Source organism: Micromys minutus, assembly GCF_963924665.1.
Source record: "Micromys minutus genome assembly, chromosome: 29".
Classification (NCBI taxonomy): domain Eukaryota; kingdom Metazoa; phylum Chordata; class Mammalia; order Rodentia; family Muridae; genus Micromys; species Micromys minutus.
This window is the reverse complement of record NC_137964.1, coordinates 23,283,492-23,302,442: the sequence shown is the minus strand read 5'-3', so window position 1 is coordinate 23,302,442 and position 18,951 is coordinate 23,283,492. Positions and strand designations below refer to the sequence as shown.

At 48.7% G+C, this 18,951-nt stretch overlaps 1 protein-coding gene across 1 annotated transcript; it reads right to left on the bottom strand.

The window, feature by feature from the left end:
* Nucleotides 1-247: 247 nt before the first annotated feature.
* UBC (ubiquitin C) lies at nt 248-3,773 on the bottom strand. The gene is made up of 2 exons (XM_080941257.1): nt 3,637-3,773; nt 248-2,311 (listed from the first exon to the last, which is right to left on the bottom strand). Exon 2 carries the CDS (start codon nt 2,306-2,308, stop codon nt 332-334), a length of 1,977 nt encoding a protein of 658 aa, XP_080797383.1. The 5' UTR covers nt 2,309-2,311; nt 3,637-3,773; the 3' UTR covers nt 248-331.
* Nucleotides 3,774-18,951: the final 15,178 nt, after the last annotated feature.

Below are 18,951 nucleotides of genomic sequence, written 5' to 3'. Positions count from 1 at the left end.
CCAGCACTTGAGAGGCAGGTAATTCTGAGTTTGAGGCCAGACAGGTGTATAGAGGAAGATCCAGGAAGGACAAGGCTACACACTGAGAAATATGTTTCTTGGAAAGGGGAGGGGAAGGAGATACTTTTATACTCTAATACTTACCATACAGTCCCTACTCAAAAACTGTCCTACACTGAAGTTACACTGAGGACACAAACTAGAGAGTCTTCACAATACACTAGAAGAAACAAAACAAACATAAAACTTTTGGGAATGCAAGAACTTTATTAAAAGTGCAATGAAACTTGTTAACAGCTTAAAAGATAGGGAAAACTAAGACACCTCCCCATCAAACCCAAGAACAACCACAAGAAGGGCTCTTTCTAGAAACTGTGGTGAGGAAGGTACGTTTATCTTCCTGTTTGACCTTCTTGGTGTTAACACTGGGTTCCACATCCAGGGTGATGGTCTTGCCTGTCAGGGTCTTCACAAAGATCTGCATCCCACCTCGGAGTCGAAGGACCAGGTGCAGGGTGGACTCTTTCTGGATGTTGTAGTCTGACAGGGTGCGGCCATCTTCCAGCTGCTTGCCTGCAAAGATCAGCCTCTGCTGGTCAGGGGGGATGCCCTCCTTGTCCTGGATCTTTGCCTTGACATTCTCAATGGTGTCACTGGGCTCGACCTCCAGGGTGATGGTCTTGCCTGTCAGGGTCTTCACAAAGATCTGCATCCCACCTCGGAGGCGAAGGACCAGGTGCAGGGTGGACTCTTTCTGGATGTTGTAGTCTGACAGGGTGCGGCCATCTTCCAGCTGCTTGCCTGCAAAGATCAGCCTCTGCTGGTCTGGGGGGATGCCCTCCTTGTCCTGGATCTTTGCCTTGACATTCTCAATGGTGTCACTGGGCTCGACCTCCAGGGTGATGGTCTTGCCTGTCAGGGTCTTCACAAAGATCTGCATCCCACCTCGGAGGCGAAGGACCAGGTGCAGGGTGGACTCTTTCTGGATGTTGTAGTCTGACAGGGTGCGGCCATCTTCCAGCTGCTTGCCTGCAAAGATCAGCCTCTGCTGGTCAGGGGGGATGCCCTCCTTGTCCTGGATCTTTGCCTTGACATTCTCAATGGTGTCACTGGGCTCGACCTCCAGGGTGATGGTCTTGCCTGTCAGGGTCTTCACAAAGATCTGCATCCCACCTCGGAGGCGAAGGACCAGGTGCAGGGTGGACTCTTTCTGGATGTTGTAGTCTGACAGGGTGCGGCCATCTTCCAGCTGCTTGCCTGCAAAGATCAGCCTCTGCTGGTCAGGGGGGATGCCCTCCTTGTCCTGGATCTTTGCCTTGACATTCTCAATGGTGTCACTGGGCTCGACCTCCAGGGTGATGGTCTTGCCTGTCAGGGTCTTCACAAAGATCTGCATCCCACCTCGGAGGCGAAGGACCAGGTGCAGGGTGGACTCTTTCTGGATGTTGTAGTCTGACAGGGTGCGGCCATCTTCCAGCTGCTTGCCTGCAAAAATCAGCCTCTGCTGGTCAGGGGGGATGCCTTCCTTGTCCTGGATCTTTGCCTTGACATTCTCAATGGTGTCACTGGGCTCAACCTCCAGGGTGATGGTCTTGCCTGTCAGGGTCTTCACAAAGATCTGCATCCCACCTCGGAGGCGAAGGACCAGGTGCAGGGTGGACTCTTTCTGGATGTTGTAGTCTGACAGGGTGCGGCCATCTTCCAGCTGCTTGCCTGCAAAGATCAGCCTCTGCTGGTCTGGGGGGATGCCCTCCTTGTCCTGGATCTTTGCCTTGACATTCTCAATGGTGTCACTGGGCTCGACCTCCAGGGTGATGGTCTTGCCTGTCAGGGTCTTCACAAAGATCTGCATCCCACCTCGGAGGCGAAGGACCAGGTGCAGGGTGGACTCTTTCTGGATGTTGTAGTCTGACAGGGTGCGGCCATCTTCCAGCTGCTTGCCTGCAAAGATCAGCCTCTGCTGGTCAGGGGGGATGCCCTCCTTGTCCTGGATCTTTGCCTTGACATTCTCAATGGTGTCACTGGGCTCGACCTCCAGGGTGATGGTCTTGCCTGTCAGGGTCTTCACAAAGATCTGCATCCCACCTCGGAGGCGAAGGACCAGGTGCAGGGTGGACTCTTTCTGGATGTTGTAGTCTGACAGGGTGCGGCCATCTTCCAGCTGCTTGCCTGCAAAGATCAGCCTCTGCTGGTCAGGGGGGATGCCTTCCTTGTCCTGGATCTTTGCCTTGACATTCTCAATGGTGTCACTGGGCTCGACCTCCAAGGTGATGGTCTTACCAGTTAAGGTTTTCACAAAGATCTGCATTGTCTATTACAAAAACACAGAACAAAATAGTACATAGGTCAGGAATGACACAAAGGTCTGTAGTGTTGTTCCAACACTAGATCTGTGAAGTGGATTGTAGTTTAGTCTAAATAGCAAATTCTAGCTACAGACTTACTGGATTTTACTCCCTAAATGTAGCAAAAAAAAGTATAATTTTTGACTCAACAAAGTTAAGAAACTTAGGCATAGCGGGCCTAGTTTGCATTACCAAGCTGGCAGGGTGGAGACTTCAGTACCCAGAAGCTGAAAGTCAGTTCTTATATGCACAGTTTGGACCAAATCTTGATCCTAGTTACCCCTTTGGAGGGTTAAAAGGAACCACTCTAAAAAAGTCAGAAACCACAGAACTTAAGGTGCAAAATAGGAAATCCGGGATTCAGGTCCAGACTTGTAAATATAGTCAGCTACTACTACAAAACTTAAGTCTGAGTCTGTGCCCATCTTTGTTCCCAGCACTGGGGATATGGAGGTGGGCAGATCTCTTGAAGGGACAGGTCAGCCAGAGACCATGAGATCCTGCCTCAACCCTCCTTCCCCTCAAAAGAACACCAAACTAATGTCTGAACAATTCATCTGGGGTGGTGGCACTGCCCTTGGATCTCATTCCATGGGTGGTAGAGGCAAAGGTTTTTCGACACCCTTTTCTAAATAGTTCCAGCAGCCATAGCTGTGCAATCTCAAAGCGAAAACAGTAAAAGAACTAATAAAACTCAAAGCAAGGCTCACTTTTCCTCTCTGGATTTCCGGTTTCTGTTTTCTGTGGAGAGGCTACCGGAGGCCGAGACCCAAACCCTGTCCTTCAACTGAGGGAAAGCTCAAGTCAGGGAAACGGCGTCACTATACGTTATGAGCCCACACACAATCCGCGACGTCATAGGGGCGGCAGCACGCCAGGCTGAACCGCCACCGTCCCCTTTCCTGTCACAGTCGCACTTCTGTATTCAGCAACGGAAGTACACCGGACCAACTGACCTCTCCCGCCACTCTAATCCCCACAACTCTCACATCAGAGGCTCCTACGGCGGGCTAACCGAACCCAGTTCCCAACCCACAGCTTCAGACGTCCCCGGCTTAACCGGCGGCAGCGGCCTCGTGGGCCTGCTTCCCCCCCACAACCTCGTCCAGCGCGTCAGGGCCGCGCGTCTTCCCCCTCCGGCTTCCACTTGGCCGCCATCTTGCCGCCGGGTCCTCGGCCCCAGGACAGCCGCGGTCCTCGCGGGCCACGGAAACCAAACGTCCGGGCCACGGGCAGTCTCTCGCCCCCTCCCGACTCCCACCCCCACAGGGTGTGGCGGCTTTCTCCTCACCAGCGGTCGTGGCAGCAATCCTCACAAAAGAGTAGAGACGGAACTCGCAGTCTCAACGGAACTAGCTCCCGCAGGCCGGGCGTCTCCTTATATAATCATCGGAAGCCCCGCCCCCCCCCTCAGGATCCCTCCGCGGAAATGCGGTTAGGGACTACTTTTTAATGCCGTATCCGGTCTCTGCAGCGGAAGCAACAGGCTAAAACCATCAAGATCCCTCATGGGGTCTTTGATTGTGGAGGACAGAGAGTGAGGGGCTTTGTGTGGCGGGGCAAGGCTGAGACCTTGTGCGACCCCGCGGAGGGATCATTGCCTATGACATGATCGGCGCAAAAGCACGGCTGGGATCACTGCATCCGGAGCGGACCTCGGCGCAGGCGCACTGTGGCTACGCCGCCCGGACCCCCACCAGCTGCGCCTGTCAGGGGTCCCCGTCGCCTCTTTCTGTTAGGGCGACCCAGGGTTTTGGATCAGGTCACACTGGGATCCCATTGGTGACCTGTCTCCTCAGTTCCCTCAACCCCAGCAGGTCACTGAGCCCAGCCCTCATTGCCTTGGCATGGTGACAGGGTGGATGACTCTGCAAATGTCCTAACAAGGGAAATAACGAAGGGTTTTTAGTAATTAAAAAAAAAAAAAAAAAAAAAAAGAGGGGGAAAATCTCTCCCCGATTTGGGAAAACGAATCTGAATTAGTCAAGGAAAGCAGGCAGCCCACATAGTTCTTGAAAACTGTTGACATTAGATCTGAAGCCCAGCAGAACTAGATCTTAGCAGATTCTTCCTAAGCTTGTTTATGCCTGGTGTCCTTGGATTCGGGAAGGTTCTGTTTTCTATGTGGTTGTCACTAAGGAAAGGTTAAAATATCAAAATGTTGTTCATATTTGGTTTTCATATTCTGAAACTGAATCCATCAAAGTCCTAATTTTTAAATATTTGTTGTTCAGACAGAGTTTCTCTGTGTAGCCCTGGCTGTCCTGGAATATGCTATGTAGACCAGGCTAGCCTCAAGTTTACAGAGATCTCTTTCTGCCTCTGCCTCCCAAGTGCTGGTCTACAAATCAAGTTCCAGAATAGTTAGGGCTACACAGTGAAACCTTGTCTTGAAAAAAACAAACCAAAACCAACCAAACAAACCCCCCCCCACAAAACCGAAAAAAAAATGTATGTGTGTGTGTATGTATATATAGTACAATGTTTCAGATTACAGCAAATTTACAAGATTCAAAATATTCAGGTTTTTGAAATGTAAGGCCTAAAACGTTAGAAAGTAAGAATTGAATCCCTGGGATGGAGAGATGGCTCAGCAGTAAGAGCAGGTCCTCTTCCAGAGTACAGTACCCAGAGTTCAGTACCCAGCAACCCTGTCAAGCATCTAGCTTACAAAGGCCTTTGACTAGCTAGCTTCAGGTGGGTGGGTCCAATGTCCCTAGGGGCACTCACATACATGTGGCATACACTTACACACACACACACACACACACACACATTATTAAATGCCTTTAATCTCAGCCTTTTATGAGATTATTTTGAGACAGAGTTTCCATATGTAGCCCTGGCTGCCCTGGGACTCATGACAGACATCAGGCTAGACTCTAACTTGCAGTGACCCTCCTGCCTCTCCCACCCACATACTGAGATTTCAGGCATGTCTGGCTCCCTGGTTAGGAATTCATAAGCATTCAAGATCAGAGGTATTGTTCTAAATCCACTTTAATTTCAGGTATTGTTCAGAATAGACTTTACTTTCTGTGATTTTTTTTTTTCTCTCCTATGTATTGAAGTCACGTGCTACTGTGACATTAAAATGTCATCCTGGGGGTTTCTGGGAAGCCTCGGAGGTTTCCAAGGTAGATTTCTGTGCAGGTCAGTTCTTTCTAGAATTCATACAAAAGTGTGAAGAAGTGAACAAAACACTGAAGTTGGTTCTAAAGTGATACTGGCTTCCAGCCGCACCAGGCTATATTTGGCTGTTGCTTTGCCTCAGCCTCGTGATTTCTTGGCTGAGTCACTAGCTCTGTGGCATCAGCTTTTTTCAGCGGCTAGAAGATTCAGGGCCAAGCAGCCTTGATTTCAGAAGTGGGGGAGGGTGAGGAAAAACAAAGCTTGAGGGCCGGACCTGGCCAAGGTTACCTTGAAAGGAAGAAATCATCAGGGTCTGGGGTAAGGAAGAAAGTAAGAAGTGTAAATGTGTAAGAGATACATGACCTAATTTCCCACAACCAGGAAAAAAATGCATTACATTATGAACATATCCTGAAACCCATTTTCATGTATCATTAACATATGCTACTTTCTGTCAAAGAAGAAAATATTTGAAAATTGACACATGGATTTCGTTTGGTTGGTTGGTTTGGTTTGAGACAGGTTTTCTGTGTAACCCTGGCTATTTTGGAACTGACCAGGCTGGGCCTTGAACTCACAGAGCTCCTTCTGCCTCTGTTTCCTGAGTGCTGCACTAAAGGTGGGGTGCCCCACCACCCCTGACTCCAGCCTCCCATTTTCAAATATATATGTTAAAATAGTCTTTGAGAATTTCATACATACGATGTATTTTTAATACCTCCCCACTTCCTGCAACTCTTTTTAGACACCCCTACCTAATCCCCCTCTTAATTTCACAACCAAACCATTTTTGTTTTGTTTTTAATTCTTTCTTTTTAATATTTATTTATTCACTTTACATCCCAATGTCAGCTCCTTGTTTTGTTTTTAATAACCCAGTGTGTTCTTACAACAGAGGTGACCTACTTCTAAAAGGCACAGGCAAGCAGGGACAGAGGAAATGGCTTCCCCTCAGAGCTGGCTGCTGCTCACCAGCATAGCAGCTTCCAGACAGGAGCCACCCAGCAAGTTTGTTACAACCCTTAAGTGTTAAGGAGGGGATAACATTAGTCACAGATGCCAGAGACACTCATAGACAAGTCATAGTGACAGGCACTTGCCACCCATATGGAATTCTGTGTCCTCAGATATCCCTTACAGAGAACCTAGGAGCAGATTAGTTGCAGTGGCTGGTTTCTTTTCTGAAAGGGACTCCAATGTCTCCATGTCCTACTTGGCCTCAGGGACTTAGGTATCAAGTCACAGCCCTAAAGTCCCAAACCTCCTGACCTAGAACGGGAAATGCTAGAATGTGCCAGAAGCCCTGTGACTCACTAGATTCCTCTTGCAGTTCGTTCCTCATCCAGATCCGTCCTTTGCAGGCTACCAAGGACGATTGCTTCAGAGTTGGCACCAATGGGGACAGAGAAAGAGCCCCAGCAACAGGGAGGGATTGGCTGAGGACGCCTACGTGTGATGGCCTGTTCAGGGCTAGGCCCCCAGCTGCGCGATGGGTGTGGGGGAGGGGTGGCTGCCGCCTACGTGTCCCTGCTGCTGGGTCATCTTGGTCGGAAGGTCACACCTGGTGTGTGACTGGATTCAGTGTAATAGGGGACGGGACAAAGCACAAGGGTTAGTTGGTGTTTTTCTCCTCAGAAGGAAGTGTACGGCCAGAATTCTGTTTTGTCACGGGTTATCCAACCAGAAAAGGTTACCAAGGCCAAGGGCAGGCCTCAGCTTGTAGAGCAAAGGGAGAAAAACAAGGTGCAATGTTCTGCTTCCTGTTTATGAACAAGCATTGAAAGGCTGGACTTGGCCCAGCCACGGCCCACCCTAAGATCAGACATTAGCTCTGTTTTCTTTTCTTTTTTCTTTTTGTCTACCCCCCCAACCTGCCCCAGAGATAAGGTTTCTTTGTGTGTAGCCCCCAAACAGATAAACAAGAATAACAAAAACCTGAACCCAAACCAAGTAATTCTTCCAATTTACCATAATTAGAAACAAGTAGATCCCAGGCTGGGCCCCGTGTGAGCTGAGGCTCACTGAATCCAGCCTTTCTACCCATGTTCATAAACAGGAAGTATTTTTCTAGGTTTGCTTTCCGACCTGAGGCCTGACCTTAGCCAGTAAAATCAAATACATAAATGAGATCCAATACAGTTAATAGCTTTTTTGTTGTTATTGCTGTAAAGGCTGGCTCTACAGAGATTATATTGCCTTTATATTTATTCGGATACTTTGTTAGAGCAACAGTGAACCACACTTAAGGCCTGATGCTGAAGATCTTGGGCGTGGCCTCCTTCCGGCACACTTCACACACACATTTTTATGTTAAAGGTACCCTACCTCTCGTACTTGTAATGGGCTTGACTAGGCCTTTAGCAACTGCAGCCCTGTCAGGGGCCCTCAGGAACCACATAGTCGACTCACTGAGGTTTCCTAGCAACCCTGTAGAGAAGATAACTTCAAATCCCACCTCAATTCTATTCCACCAACACAAAACAACAGCAAAAACAGCAGAGTCCTTACCCACATTCTGTGCACCCCAATACCACGAATAAAATAAGCCTATATTAATATCTTTTTTTCTGTCCCCCGCCACCCCAGGATGGGGAGTGGGGGTTCTTTGTGTAGCCCTGGCTCTCCTGGAACTCAGAGACCCACCAGCTTCTGGAATTTAAGGTGTTGGGATTAAAAATGTGCCCCACCACCCCACCACTGCCTGGCAAAAGTTAAAAAACGTGTGTGTGTGTGTGTGTGTGTGTGTGTGTGTGTGTGTGTATTATTGGGGGTGGTGCTGTGGGCTTCGTGTTATGACGTACATATGGAGGCTGAAGAACAACAGCGTAAAGGGGGATGAACTTGTAGGTACCATGGTATTCACTAAACCACTTCAATGTTCCTGTTTGTCTAGAGGTTTAATTCTTTTTGTTCTCTGTGTACGGGTGTTTGCCTGCATAGGCACGGTTATGCAGTGCCCAATAGAGGGAGCTTAGGAATTCAGTAGCACTGGATTATATATAATCTCGAGCTGCCCTGTGGGAGCTGGGAACCAAACTCTGGTCTTCTCTAAAAACCAAATATTTGTAGCTGTTGGGCCATTTCTCCAGACCCCTCTGCTCTCCTGAGGAAGAGTTTCATATCATGTAAGGGTCCGAAAATCGCTGAAGGAAGACCCTGGACTCAGATTGTATGCAAAGACAAAGAACATTTATTCTGCAGAAACACCCAGCATGTGAGGGACAGCCATCAGCATGTGGGGGACAGCCATCAGCATGTGGGAGACAGACATTCTCTAAAATGGAGACCCCAGGCAAAGTCACACAGGCCTTCTTAGAGGGAACTGGGGGAACTTTAGGTCATCTAAAATTCCATTGGTGGGTGCTAGAGGAGGTCACAGGTGATCAGTGGTCTGCATTCCTACGCCAGGAACTTTCAGACATGTCTGGACAGCGGTCTGTATCCCTCTGTCAGGAACATTTAACAGCAGGATGAAATAGGGCTGTCTAGCACAGATGGCCCATCCTGAGATTAGAGATTTCCCCATTTCTGTGGTTATCACAGGCTGTTCTTTGGGAGGGGGTTTTATGATCTCATTTTTGGGTTTTATGAGAGCCTGTGTCTTATGACTTGGATTCTGGGACTTAAGGTCTGTTCCTGAAGCTAGCGTCTTATGGCCTTTTTTGAAATCAGGTCTGGTTCTTAAAATGGAGACAAATGGGCTTTATGCTGCCCTTTCACTATACAGCTCAGGCTGATCACAGACTCCAGGTAATCCTCCTGCAGCAGTTTTCCAAGTGCTGGGATACAAAACTGAGCCATGACACCATCTTTCAGAACTGAAACCACCCAATTAAACATTTAGCTCACCCCTCTCCCAGTCCCTGCCATCTGTCCTTCTTCTTTCTACCATTCATGGACATCAAATAGATTATTTTACAGCGTAAAAAAAATATATACATGGGTTTTGGAAGCAGGGTTTCTGTATAGCCCTGGCTGTCCTTGAACTCTCTCTGTTTAAAGACCTGTGCCAGTGCTGCTGCTACCTCAGCCACCACCACCACTGCCACCACTGTCACCACTGCCACTGTCACTGTCACTACTGCTGCCATCACCACCTGGCACAGACATGCTTTTTAACTGCTGGATTTTATTTTAAGCTGGGAGAAGTGGTTCATGCCTGTATTTCTAGAATTTGGGAGGCTGAGCTATAATGATGAGTTCCAGGCCACTGTGAACTAAGAGATCTTGGAGACAGACAGACAGACAGACAGACAGAGAGACAGAGACAGACAAACAGAGAGCGAGACAGAGACAGACAGACAAGGAGAGAGAGAGAGAAAGAGACAGGGGCAAGTGGAGCTCAGAGTAGGGAGTAGGCCAGCCTGTTCTACAGGGCTACATAGAGAAACCCTATTGCAATAAAATAAAAAGAAATTAAGTAAAATAAAGGGGGAGGGGTGTGAGAACAGCATATAATGACACATGTGTGGATGTGCCTTCATGAAACCAGACAGTTCACATGCTAACCAAAAATATTAATTTAAAAATTATTTTACTGATTAAAAAATGCCCATTAGATGGGATAAACAAACTAAAGAATGGAAAGAAAGAAAGAAAGAATAGTTGCAAAGATTCATGCCTTCTGGAGAAACCTCACTCCTACCTAGCACTAGCCCTTGGCAATGATGGCCCCCCCTGGTGGTTTTCCTTGTCCTGACTATCCGTAAGGTGAAGACAAAGATAGAACAAAAGCAGGTCATTACTTTCCTGTCAGACTGGACAGTCCATTTTAAAAATAACCATCAACTTCTTTTAAACCTTGTTGACTTTAAAGAGACGGCATCTTCGTCAGTGAGTGAGCACTTTCATGCTGAGTCATGTCAGCCATCTTGTCTCAGAAATAAAAATTTTGCCACGGGCACTCAGGAGGCAAAGGCGGCTCTCTGAGCTTGAGGCTAGCCTGGTCTACACAGTGAGGTCCGGGCCAGGGCTAGAGTTGAGACCCTGTCTCAGATACGATAATAATAAGTCATAGAAATGGTTCAAGGAATATTGGAGTAAAAACCAAGTTAAAAAAAATGCCTGAAAGAAATCTGTTTTGCCCCACCACACACCGTGCGTGTCACACACACACACACACACACACACACACACTCACACCCAAAGACTGGTCGATCAGGATCACAGAGGGCTCTGGAGCCAAAGTGTGACATTGCTTTGCTCCCAGGGCAGGCTTTTTATAGAAAAAGTCAAGTTCAGACATCAAGAGGGTAGGGGCAGGAGCAGTATTATTGGCTAACTAGACAAAGTATTATCTGGTGAGGTATGTGAGGGGGTTATGGGTGGGAGGGTCTGGAGTACTAAGGTAACAGACCGTGAGAATCACAACCATAGCCTTATGACCTTTGATGAGAAAATTTCAGTGTCACCTATAAATGATCACTTCAGGGAAGTGGAGTCTGAGAACCTGATTTCACCTTTTGAGCAAAATGGAGCCGGAATATAAAGATGGCTGCCGTTATGTTAGTAAGAGCAAGCCTCAAGGCACACCTCCTTTCTGAGCACTTGTGAGGCAGAGAGGCAGGTGGATCCGTGCGAGTGCAAAACTAGTCGATTCTACAGTGAATTTCAAACCAGATGTAGCTGTATGGTGAAACCCTGTTTTGCAACAATAGCCAGTTAACATTCTGGCATTGATGTTGGAGGAGGAGGAGGAGGGGATGGGGGGAGGAAGAAGGAGGGGAGGAGGAGGAGGGGGAGGAGGAAGAGGAGGGGAGGAGGAAGGGGAAGAAGAGGTGGAGGGGGGAAGGGGAGGAGGAAGAGAAGAGGGAGCCAGGGATAATTAATTAATCACTGCTAGGAAGGTGCGTGGCGGACCGTGAGAGGAAGCCTCGTAAGGTCCAGCTAAGGCTAGAAGCCTCGGAGACCCTGCAGGGACAGTAGGAGCTTTGCCTACAACAGCAGGGACAGCGGCGGAGGTGGCGGAAGCAATACCCCCTCCCTGCTCTCACCTTTCCCCTTCCCACCAGTACGGGCCAGAGATCTCTGCGGATAGCCTCCGGTACACAGGCCCACGGGAAGGGAGGGTCCCTGTAGGTAACAGTTCTCCAGTGAATGCCGTTCAATAATCCAACCCATCCGGCCATCGGTCACCACTTTGCCTCGCTGCCGGTTCGCTCTCTTTTGACCGTTCCAGAGACGCACGTTTACATCTGTACAGGTTTCAGAGTAAGAATGAATGTAAAATTCTCAGTCCCAGGAGGTCGTCGCAATAGCGATGTCTTTTGTCTTTTCTGGCGATAGTCTGTCGCAAAAACAAAACAAAAAAAAAACAAATACAAAAAAGTGGAGATGCCGGGGATCGAACCCGGGGCCTCATACATGCAAAGCATGCGCTCTACCACTGAGCTACATCCCCTAACTGCTGTCTACAGCTTTAAAGAAGTCTCCCTATCTGTATCAATAACGTTTGCGGGGTTTTTTTGTTTGTTTGTTTGTTTGTTTGTTATTTTTCTCCATAGCTTTTCCTAAATTAAAATTGTGTGTATTTAAGGGGGACTTAAGAACTTAGCAACATAAATTCCCTCTCCTTTTAAATAAAAGTGTTCATTATTGCCTTGATATAAGGTAAACTTTTACCCGCTTCAAAGAACAAACAGAAAGTAAAATTAAATTTAAAAATACATAAATTCCCCAATAAACGAGGACGTGACCCCTGTGGTCCTCCCCCAGAATTCTCTGCTTCCTCAGACTTGAGACGCTTTCCAACTTCGGGGACTGAGTTTTTTTTTTTTTTTAAAGCTCGTTTGAAACCGCAACCCCCAGCACGCCTTCCCCACTTCTGGATTTTTCTGGATACGAAAATGGCCAGACAGTTTGAGACCTCGCCATCACGGCTTAAACTTGGAGCAAGAATGCAAACTTTTGTTTTTGTTTGTTTGTTGTTTTGACTGGAGGTCGTGAGGAGAGACCCTCAAGCCTCCGGGGCTGCACCCGGGGATTGCCTATCATTTCCAGTGTGGATGCTGTACCCTCAAATGACCCGCTCGCTACTCCTACCCAGTAGCGCGCTCACAGCAACTGGGGCCGGAGGTCGTCTGTGAGAATGCTGGGCCTAGCAGCTGACCTCTCTGAGCTTCGTGTGGAGCTTGGTGACAATCGACAGACCCAACCTGAGACCGTCAACAAGGACAGAACCTGTAGGCTCGAGCACGAGATGTGGCAGCAGTAGCAAAGGGTTGCTGCATCCTACACCGTCATGCCCCTGCCCCGTGAGTGAAGTCCCACAGCATCTTGCCTCTGGGTCTCAGGTCGTTGGAGGCTGCGTTGCTCACGTGGTATAGAGATGACCGGTGTGGTCCTTTTACGGGCTCTGAGGCCCAGGGAGAGAGCTTGGAACACGATTTTGGCAAGGCTGAAGCCGAGGTTGCTCCTGTTCCGCCCCGCGGCGTCTCTGCCCTCAGCGTGGAATGATGTTCCCAGTTCTTGTGATTAGTTTCTTGTTACTGACCACCAGTCTCTCTAAAGGGGACCACGAGGGGATAAATGGACGCAATGTTAGTGGCAATTCGGAAAGATGTGCAGTTGTGTGGGAAACGAGAAAATGTCCCAAATTCATAGCTATTAGGAAGGAGACCGCAGTGCGCGCCGCAGAGCGAGCCGGGTCGGGGTCTCCATCTTGTTACTGTGGGGACCAGGGAGGCGACAGTGACGTTCCTGCGATCTGCTACCTTGGTTGAGATCCTGTACAGCAGGCAGAATGTACTCGTGGGAGTTAAAGAATTTAAATACGTTGGAAGATAAATGAAAAAACAAAAAAAAAAAACCAAAAAAAACATACGAGTTGGTAACAAAAGTTAACTAGCCTCCCCGTCGGGGAATCGAACCCCGGTCTCCCGCGTGACAGGCGGGGATACTCACCACTATACTAACGAGGAAGAGAGCTGAGTAGGAGCTTGGCAAGAAGCTCCTTTAAGATTCTTTGAATTCCGTAACAAATTTGATTTGATCGAATCACGTTCTTGAAATGTCCCTTTCCTACTTAGGCGTTTATTTTGTCAGCTGGATTTAGACTGCAACATTAAGGACGCCATACATACACCAGCATACAACAAACATCTCAGAGACTAATTCGCGCATGAGCAGAAGGTGCGTATTTACTTTAGGGACACGTCCATTCACTCTTATAGGGAACAGGGTGGCAAATTTCTTGAGCCTTGTGCGTTTGTGTACGGTGGCTCCAGAATTTCATGTAGAAAGAAAACGAAAACATTTCAATAAATTGGAACTGAGTGGAGGAAAAGCAGAAGCTGCCGAAACCCGGGATCGAACCAGGGACCTTTAGATCTTCAGTCTAACGCTCTCCCAACTGAGCTATTTCGGCGGCTGCTAGCTCGTGCTCGGTTTGGTTCTCCTCCTTGTTGTTTCTAAGGCTTTGAGTGCTTGGCTTTTCTAAGTTTCGATACTTAGAAATTCATTTTCATTCTTTGTCTCATTTTGTAGTCAATGTGTTGCGGTCCCTGCGCACCCCCTAAGGCCACTATCTACGAAGGTCCTTCAGGAATCCCCGGGACCTTATTGCCCACTGCAACTTTATTTCGCATTTTCCCTATTAACTGGAAGGACACACCTAAGCTGCAGCCACTGCTGAAGGTCCCAGTCCTGACACCGCTCAGTAGATGCTTTATAAGTATTTGCTGAGCGAGTACCAAACGCTCCAATGAGCTCTTCTTGGCTCAGGGATCTCTGCTCCTTCTGTTCCCCACTCTACTCTCGGAGAAGGAACGGGGTCATTTCTGAATGCAGTCAGCTGTCGGGCGGTAACAGCAAATAATCCCTGCCGCGAGGTTCCGCCTGGGCAGGGCCACGCCTGATTCATATCCGGCCTCCAAGCGTGGTCTTCATATCTGTGCACACAGGCTCAGCGGCGAAGCATGGGGAAACAAAGCAGGCGACCAGAGGGGTGGACGCGGACTGCTTCCTTCTCTTAGGGGAGCAGGATGCGGAAGGCTTGTACTGGGGAGCAAGGGAAGGAAGCGAAGTCCCGGAGGTGGGTTGCTGAGAGCGTTGGAGCAGTGAGCTAGGGAGGCAGCCGCACGCGGGAGGGCTGGTGTGGTGGTCCAACCTGGAGCTGTAGTGTTTGGGCCATACCTGCAAGAGAGGACCTGGAAAAGTGACGCGGAGAGGGATCCGAAGGAGGAAGGAGGCTTGATGATGACCTTGTTCTGGGATGGCGGCGGGGGGCGGGGTGTGATGCCCAAACGTTGGCATGATGGTTTGGTGGAAAGTCGAAGTATCGTCACCTTTCCGCGTGCAAAATTTAGCAAACCAAAGTCCCCCAGTGTGTCTCAGCCCTGACGATATTTAATATGTCAGAATGTGATTTTAAAAGAATGGCTACAAGTTATCCTGCCTACAAGATGTGCAGGGACAAAGATGGAACAGAGATGTGAGGACGGCCAACGAATGGCTGACCCAAGTTGAGACCCATTCCATGGGTGAGAACCACTCCCGGACACTGTTAATGGTACTCTGCTATGTTTGGAGACAGGACCCTAGCATAACTGTTCTCTGAGAGGCTCCACCCAGCAGCAGATTGAAACGGATGCAGAGACCCACAGCCAAATGTTAGACAGAGAAGGGGAGTCTTGTGGAAGAGTTAGGGGAAGGATTGAGGAACCTGAGGGGAGACTCCACAAGAAGACCAACAGTCAAGTAACCTGGCCCCTTCCGGGCTCACAGGGACTGAACCACCAACCAAAGAATATACGTAGGCCAGACCTACCTACCCACCTATGTAGATGTGCGGCTTGGTCTTCATCTGGGTCTCCCAACAATTGGAGCGGAGGGCTGTTCCTGACTCTGTTGCCTGCCTGTGGGTCCGGTTCCCCTAACTGGACTGCCTTCTCTGGCCCTCAGTGGGAAAGAATGCCCCTAGTCCTGCAGTGACTTGATGTATTTGTTGGTATGGGGAGGGTGGGCAGAATCTTCCCTTTCTCTGAAAAGGGGAAGGAGGGAAGGGGAGAGGGGCTGTCCGAAGTGGGGGAATTGGGAAGATAGAAGAGACAGAACTGTAAAGTGAGTGAGTAAGTAAGTGAGTGAGTGAGTGAGTGAGTGAATGAATGAATGAATGAATATCTAGATAGATCTGTGCTGGAGAGATGGCTCAGCTGTTAGGAGCACCAGTTGATCTTTCTAGAGGTCCTGAGTTGATCTCCCACTAACCACATGGTGACTCACAACCATCTATGATATCTTAGAGGACCACATAAAATAAATCTTTTTTAAAAAGCTGTGTGTGGGGGGTGACTACAACCGTGTGGAGTCATTGGGATGGGTCCTTGGAGAAGGAGAGTTTGGGAGAGGAAATGTACGCGTGCACGCGTGCGCACACACACACACACACACACACACACACAGAGTCCCCAGTCCTGAAGGACTTCCCAGCTCTTGGGATTTTGTCATGGCTTGACAGCTGGAGCACACACCACATGGCCAGGCTACAGGATCCCTGCCTGCCCGCCCGCCCATTTTCCTGGACTGGACCCAGGCTGAGTTCAGTTACCACGTTTGGGGATGATGTAGAGAAAGCAGGAGGGCTTGATTCCTTCTGAAATGCAGTCCCTGTCTGAACCCCACCTCACATAGTCAATGTGCTAACACTCTACACCCAGAGTTTTTAAATGGTTAGTTTCAAACGGTCTTACTAAGTTAACTGCTCAGGACCGCCTTGACCTCAGTAGTAGTTCAGGCTAGCTCCCAGCCATCAACTCCAGGTTCAGGGGATCTCATTTCTCTGCTGACATTTACAAGCAGCAGGCACATCTGTAGTACACATACAAGCAGGCAAAACACTGCTATATATAAAACAATACGAATCTAAACTCAACAACAACAAAAACCAAAATAAAAAAACAATCAGTTTGGATACATAAAGTCTTGTCTCAAAACACAAACCCAAACCAAAATGGCAGTGGAGGACATAAAGTTCTGAACGCCACGCACTGGGAAGCTGAGGCAGGAGGATTGTTCCTGGAGTTGAAGGCCTGCTGGAGTTACAGGCTTACCAGGAATTAAACAAAACCCAGCGCCTGCTTGTATTTGGCTTTTAAAAATAAAGAAAGAAAATAGAAACCGATCTTCAGGGCAAAAATGGAATAAGGTGGTTAAGAAAAATGGGAGAAAATGGGGGAAGGGGGCCTCTTGGGGGAGGCTGCCCTGTCAGCCCGCAGGGGCGCATTCTTGGGAGTTTATATTAGCCAAATATCCATGGTCAGACAACCAGGGTGATCTGTATCAAATTCGTGAAAGTGGGGTGAAGATCTACTCCATGATGTCCTTTCAGAGCCTCTTGGACCCAACTCATGACGTCCTTAAAATACAAAACCTTGTGTGCAGCCTCCCCGTCGGGGAATCGAACCCCGGTCTCCCGCGTGACAGGCGGGGATACTCACCACTATACTAACGAGGACAAGCCATGCTTAACCCTAACCTGATAAGCTGCTATAGAAGGACTCAGGCAGCGACGGGCGCACGCGTCCTTCGCCTACGTTCTTTCTCTTTGGCTCTTAACCTCTCTTCTTCTTCTTCTTCTTCTTCTTTCTTTGAGACCTTAGTTTGTGACACCAACATTATAAATCGAAATTAAACAAAACAAGAAAAAGCCTTAGAACAGCAAGCATTTCATCTCCATTACCTAGTCTGGAAAACATGCATCTTCATCAGGGGATGTAGCTCAGTGGTAGAGCGCATGCTTTGCATGTATGAGGCCCCGGGTTCAATCCCCGGCATCTCCAAGTTTTATTCTGTTTTATTTTTTTGGGGTGGGGGAAGGGAAGGTCCTACGTGGCCGATCTGCCTAGTACCTGTGGCAGGAATCTAGTTTGTAAACCAACGTCCACAGTTTACTTGGAATAAGAAACACTGCATTTCCAAGGAGGTCCTTAACAGATGGCTCCTGAGCAACTATTGCGGTGTTATGTGCGCCCACTGAACACCTCATCTTTTCTGGAACTCAAATTTCAGCTGGAAGCTAACACTAGAAATCCCAGGGATGTTTTCATCTGGAAGTCAACACTAGCAATCCCAGGGATGTTCTATGTTGGACGCACCGAACTGCGGGGACTCTGACACCCAAGAGATGTGCAGGAACAGGAGCCGGAAGGCTCTTATTATCTGAGCGTGGAGCTGAGCTTTCATATGAAAGGGCCAGAAAGTAGCCCGGCGCCTGGACTTTAGTGGCTGGGAACAGAACTGGGTGGAACTGATGTTTGGAAGTCCCCAGAATGCCAGAGGGTAAGGACTTGGCACTACCGGCATGATTTTAAAGGTTTTTTTTTTTTTTTTTTTCTAGCGGTCACATGCTGTTCTGCAGACTGGCACTGGAGGTGCAGCGTGGTGGGGAGGGGGTGGGGCAGTTCTGGTAGATTCTGTAGGCATCTATGTAACATTGCCTAACTCGGGGGTCTTATTTGACCATTCCCCTTAGGTTTGTTCTGCTACTCTGAAGCTTGTCACCAAGGGATAGCACGCGTAAGGCCTGCGATTTTCCTCTACTTCGACGCCATGGATGCCTACACAGGAGTGCCATCGAGCTGGAAAACGTCTACTTAAACTGTTTGAAAGTTGAAGGATAGCTTAGTTTGTAGAATGCTTACCTAGAATGCATAACAGACAGTGGTGCCTAAGCCAGGCATGGATGTGCATGCCTGTCATTCCAGCACCTGAGGGGGTCGGGGCGTTGAGGCTAGCCTGGGCTATATGAGACCCTTTCTCATTTTCACACGTGGAGGTGCTCCTGGCTCTTTCTGCTCACCAGCCACAGGGATTGCCTTGATCCTTCACATTCTTCATCCCCATCAAGGATGAGGTTACGGCCCCAGTCTGAGGGTGAGGATGGTACCCTGGGCTATACAGCCTAGCCCTTCAAAGTGTACGAAAAACGATTGCTTTTTATTTCCTGCTTGATTGAGAGGGTGAGCGTCTCTCTGGTTACCAAAGCAGGCCTGTAAAACCACCTAGCATTGCTGAACGCTGGAGAAGGTTTGGAGAAGGATAGTTCATTCACTGATGTCAATTGCGGAGGCATGTATGAGGAGCAGATCTTCCAGCTGCCTCTCCAACAGCATCGGGGTATTCCTGGATAAAGCACAGTGATCCAAGGGAGGGATGCTCTGAAGTATCAGAGCTGCTAGCACACATCCCTTGCTGCTTAGAGGGTGGAGACAGGATCAGAGCACCAGGTTACCTGAGCCCCAGCTCCACCCAGGAGGTAGAGGCGGGATTATGAGTAGCTCCATAGTATGTTCGTAGACGATCTGGACTACAGGAGACCCTACATCAAAATACAAAACGATGAAGCAACGGCCTTTGAGATGGCTCACTGGATAAAGTGATCCAAGTTCAGTTCCCAGGACTTGAGAGACAGAGGCAGTCAATTCCAAGGAATCTGAGGTCACCCTTACCTACACAGAGTTCCAGACCCTGTCTCAAA

What these genes read in the sequence shown, in the direction of transcription:
- UBC (XM_080941257.1), bottom strand. Translation starts at nt 2,308, where the DNA reads ATGCAGATCTTTGTGAAAACCTTAACTGGTAAGACCATCACCTTGGAG.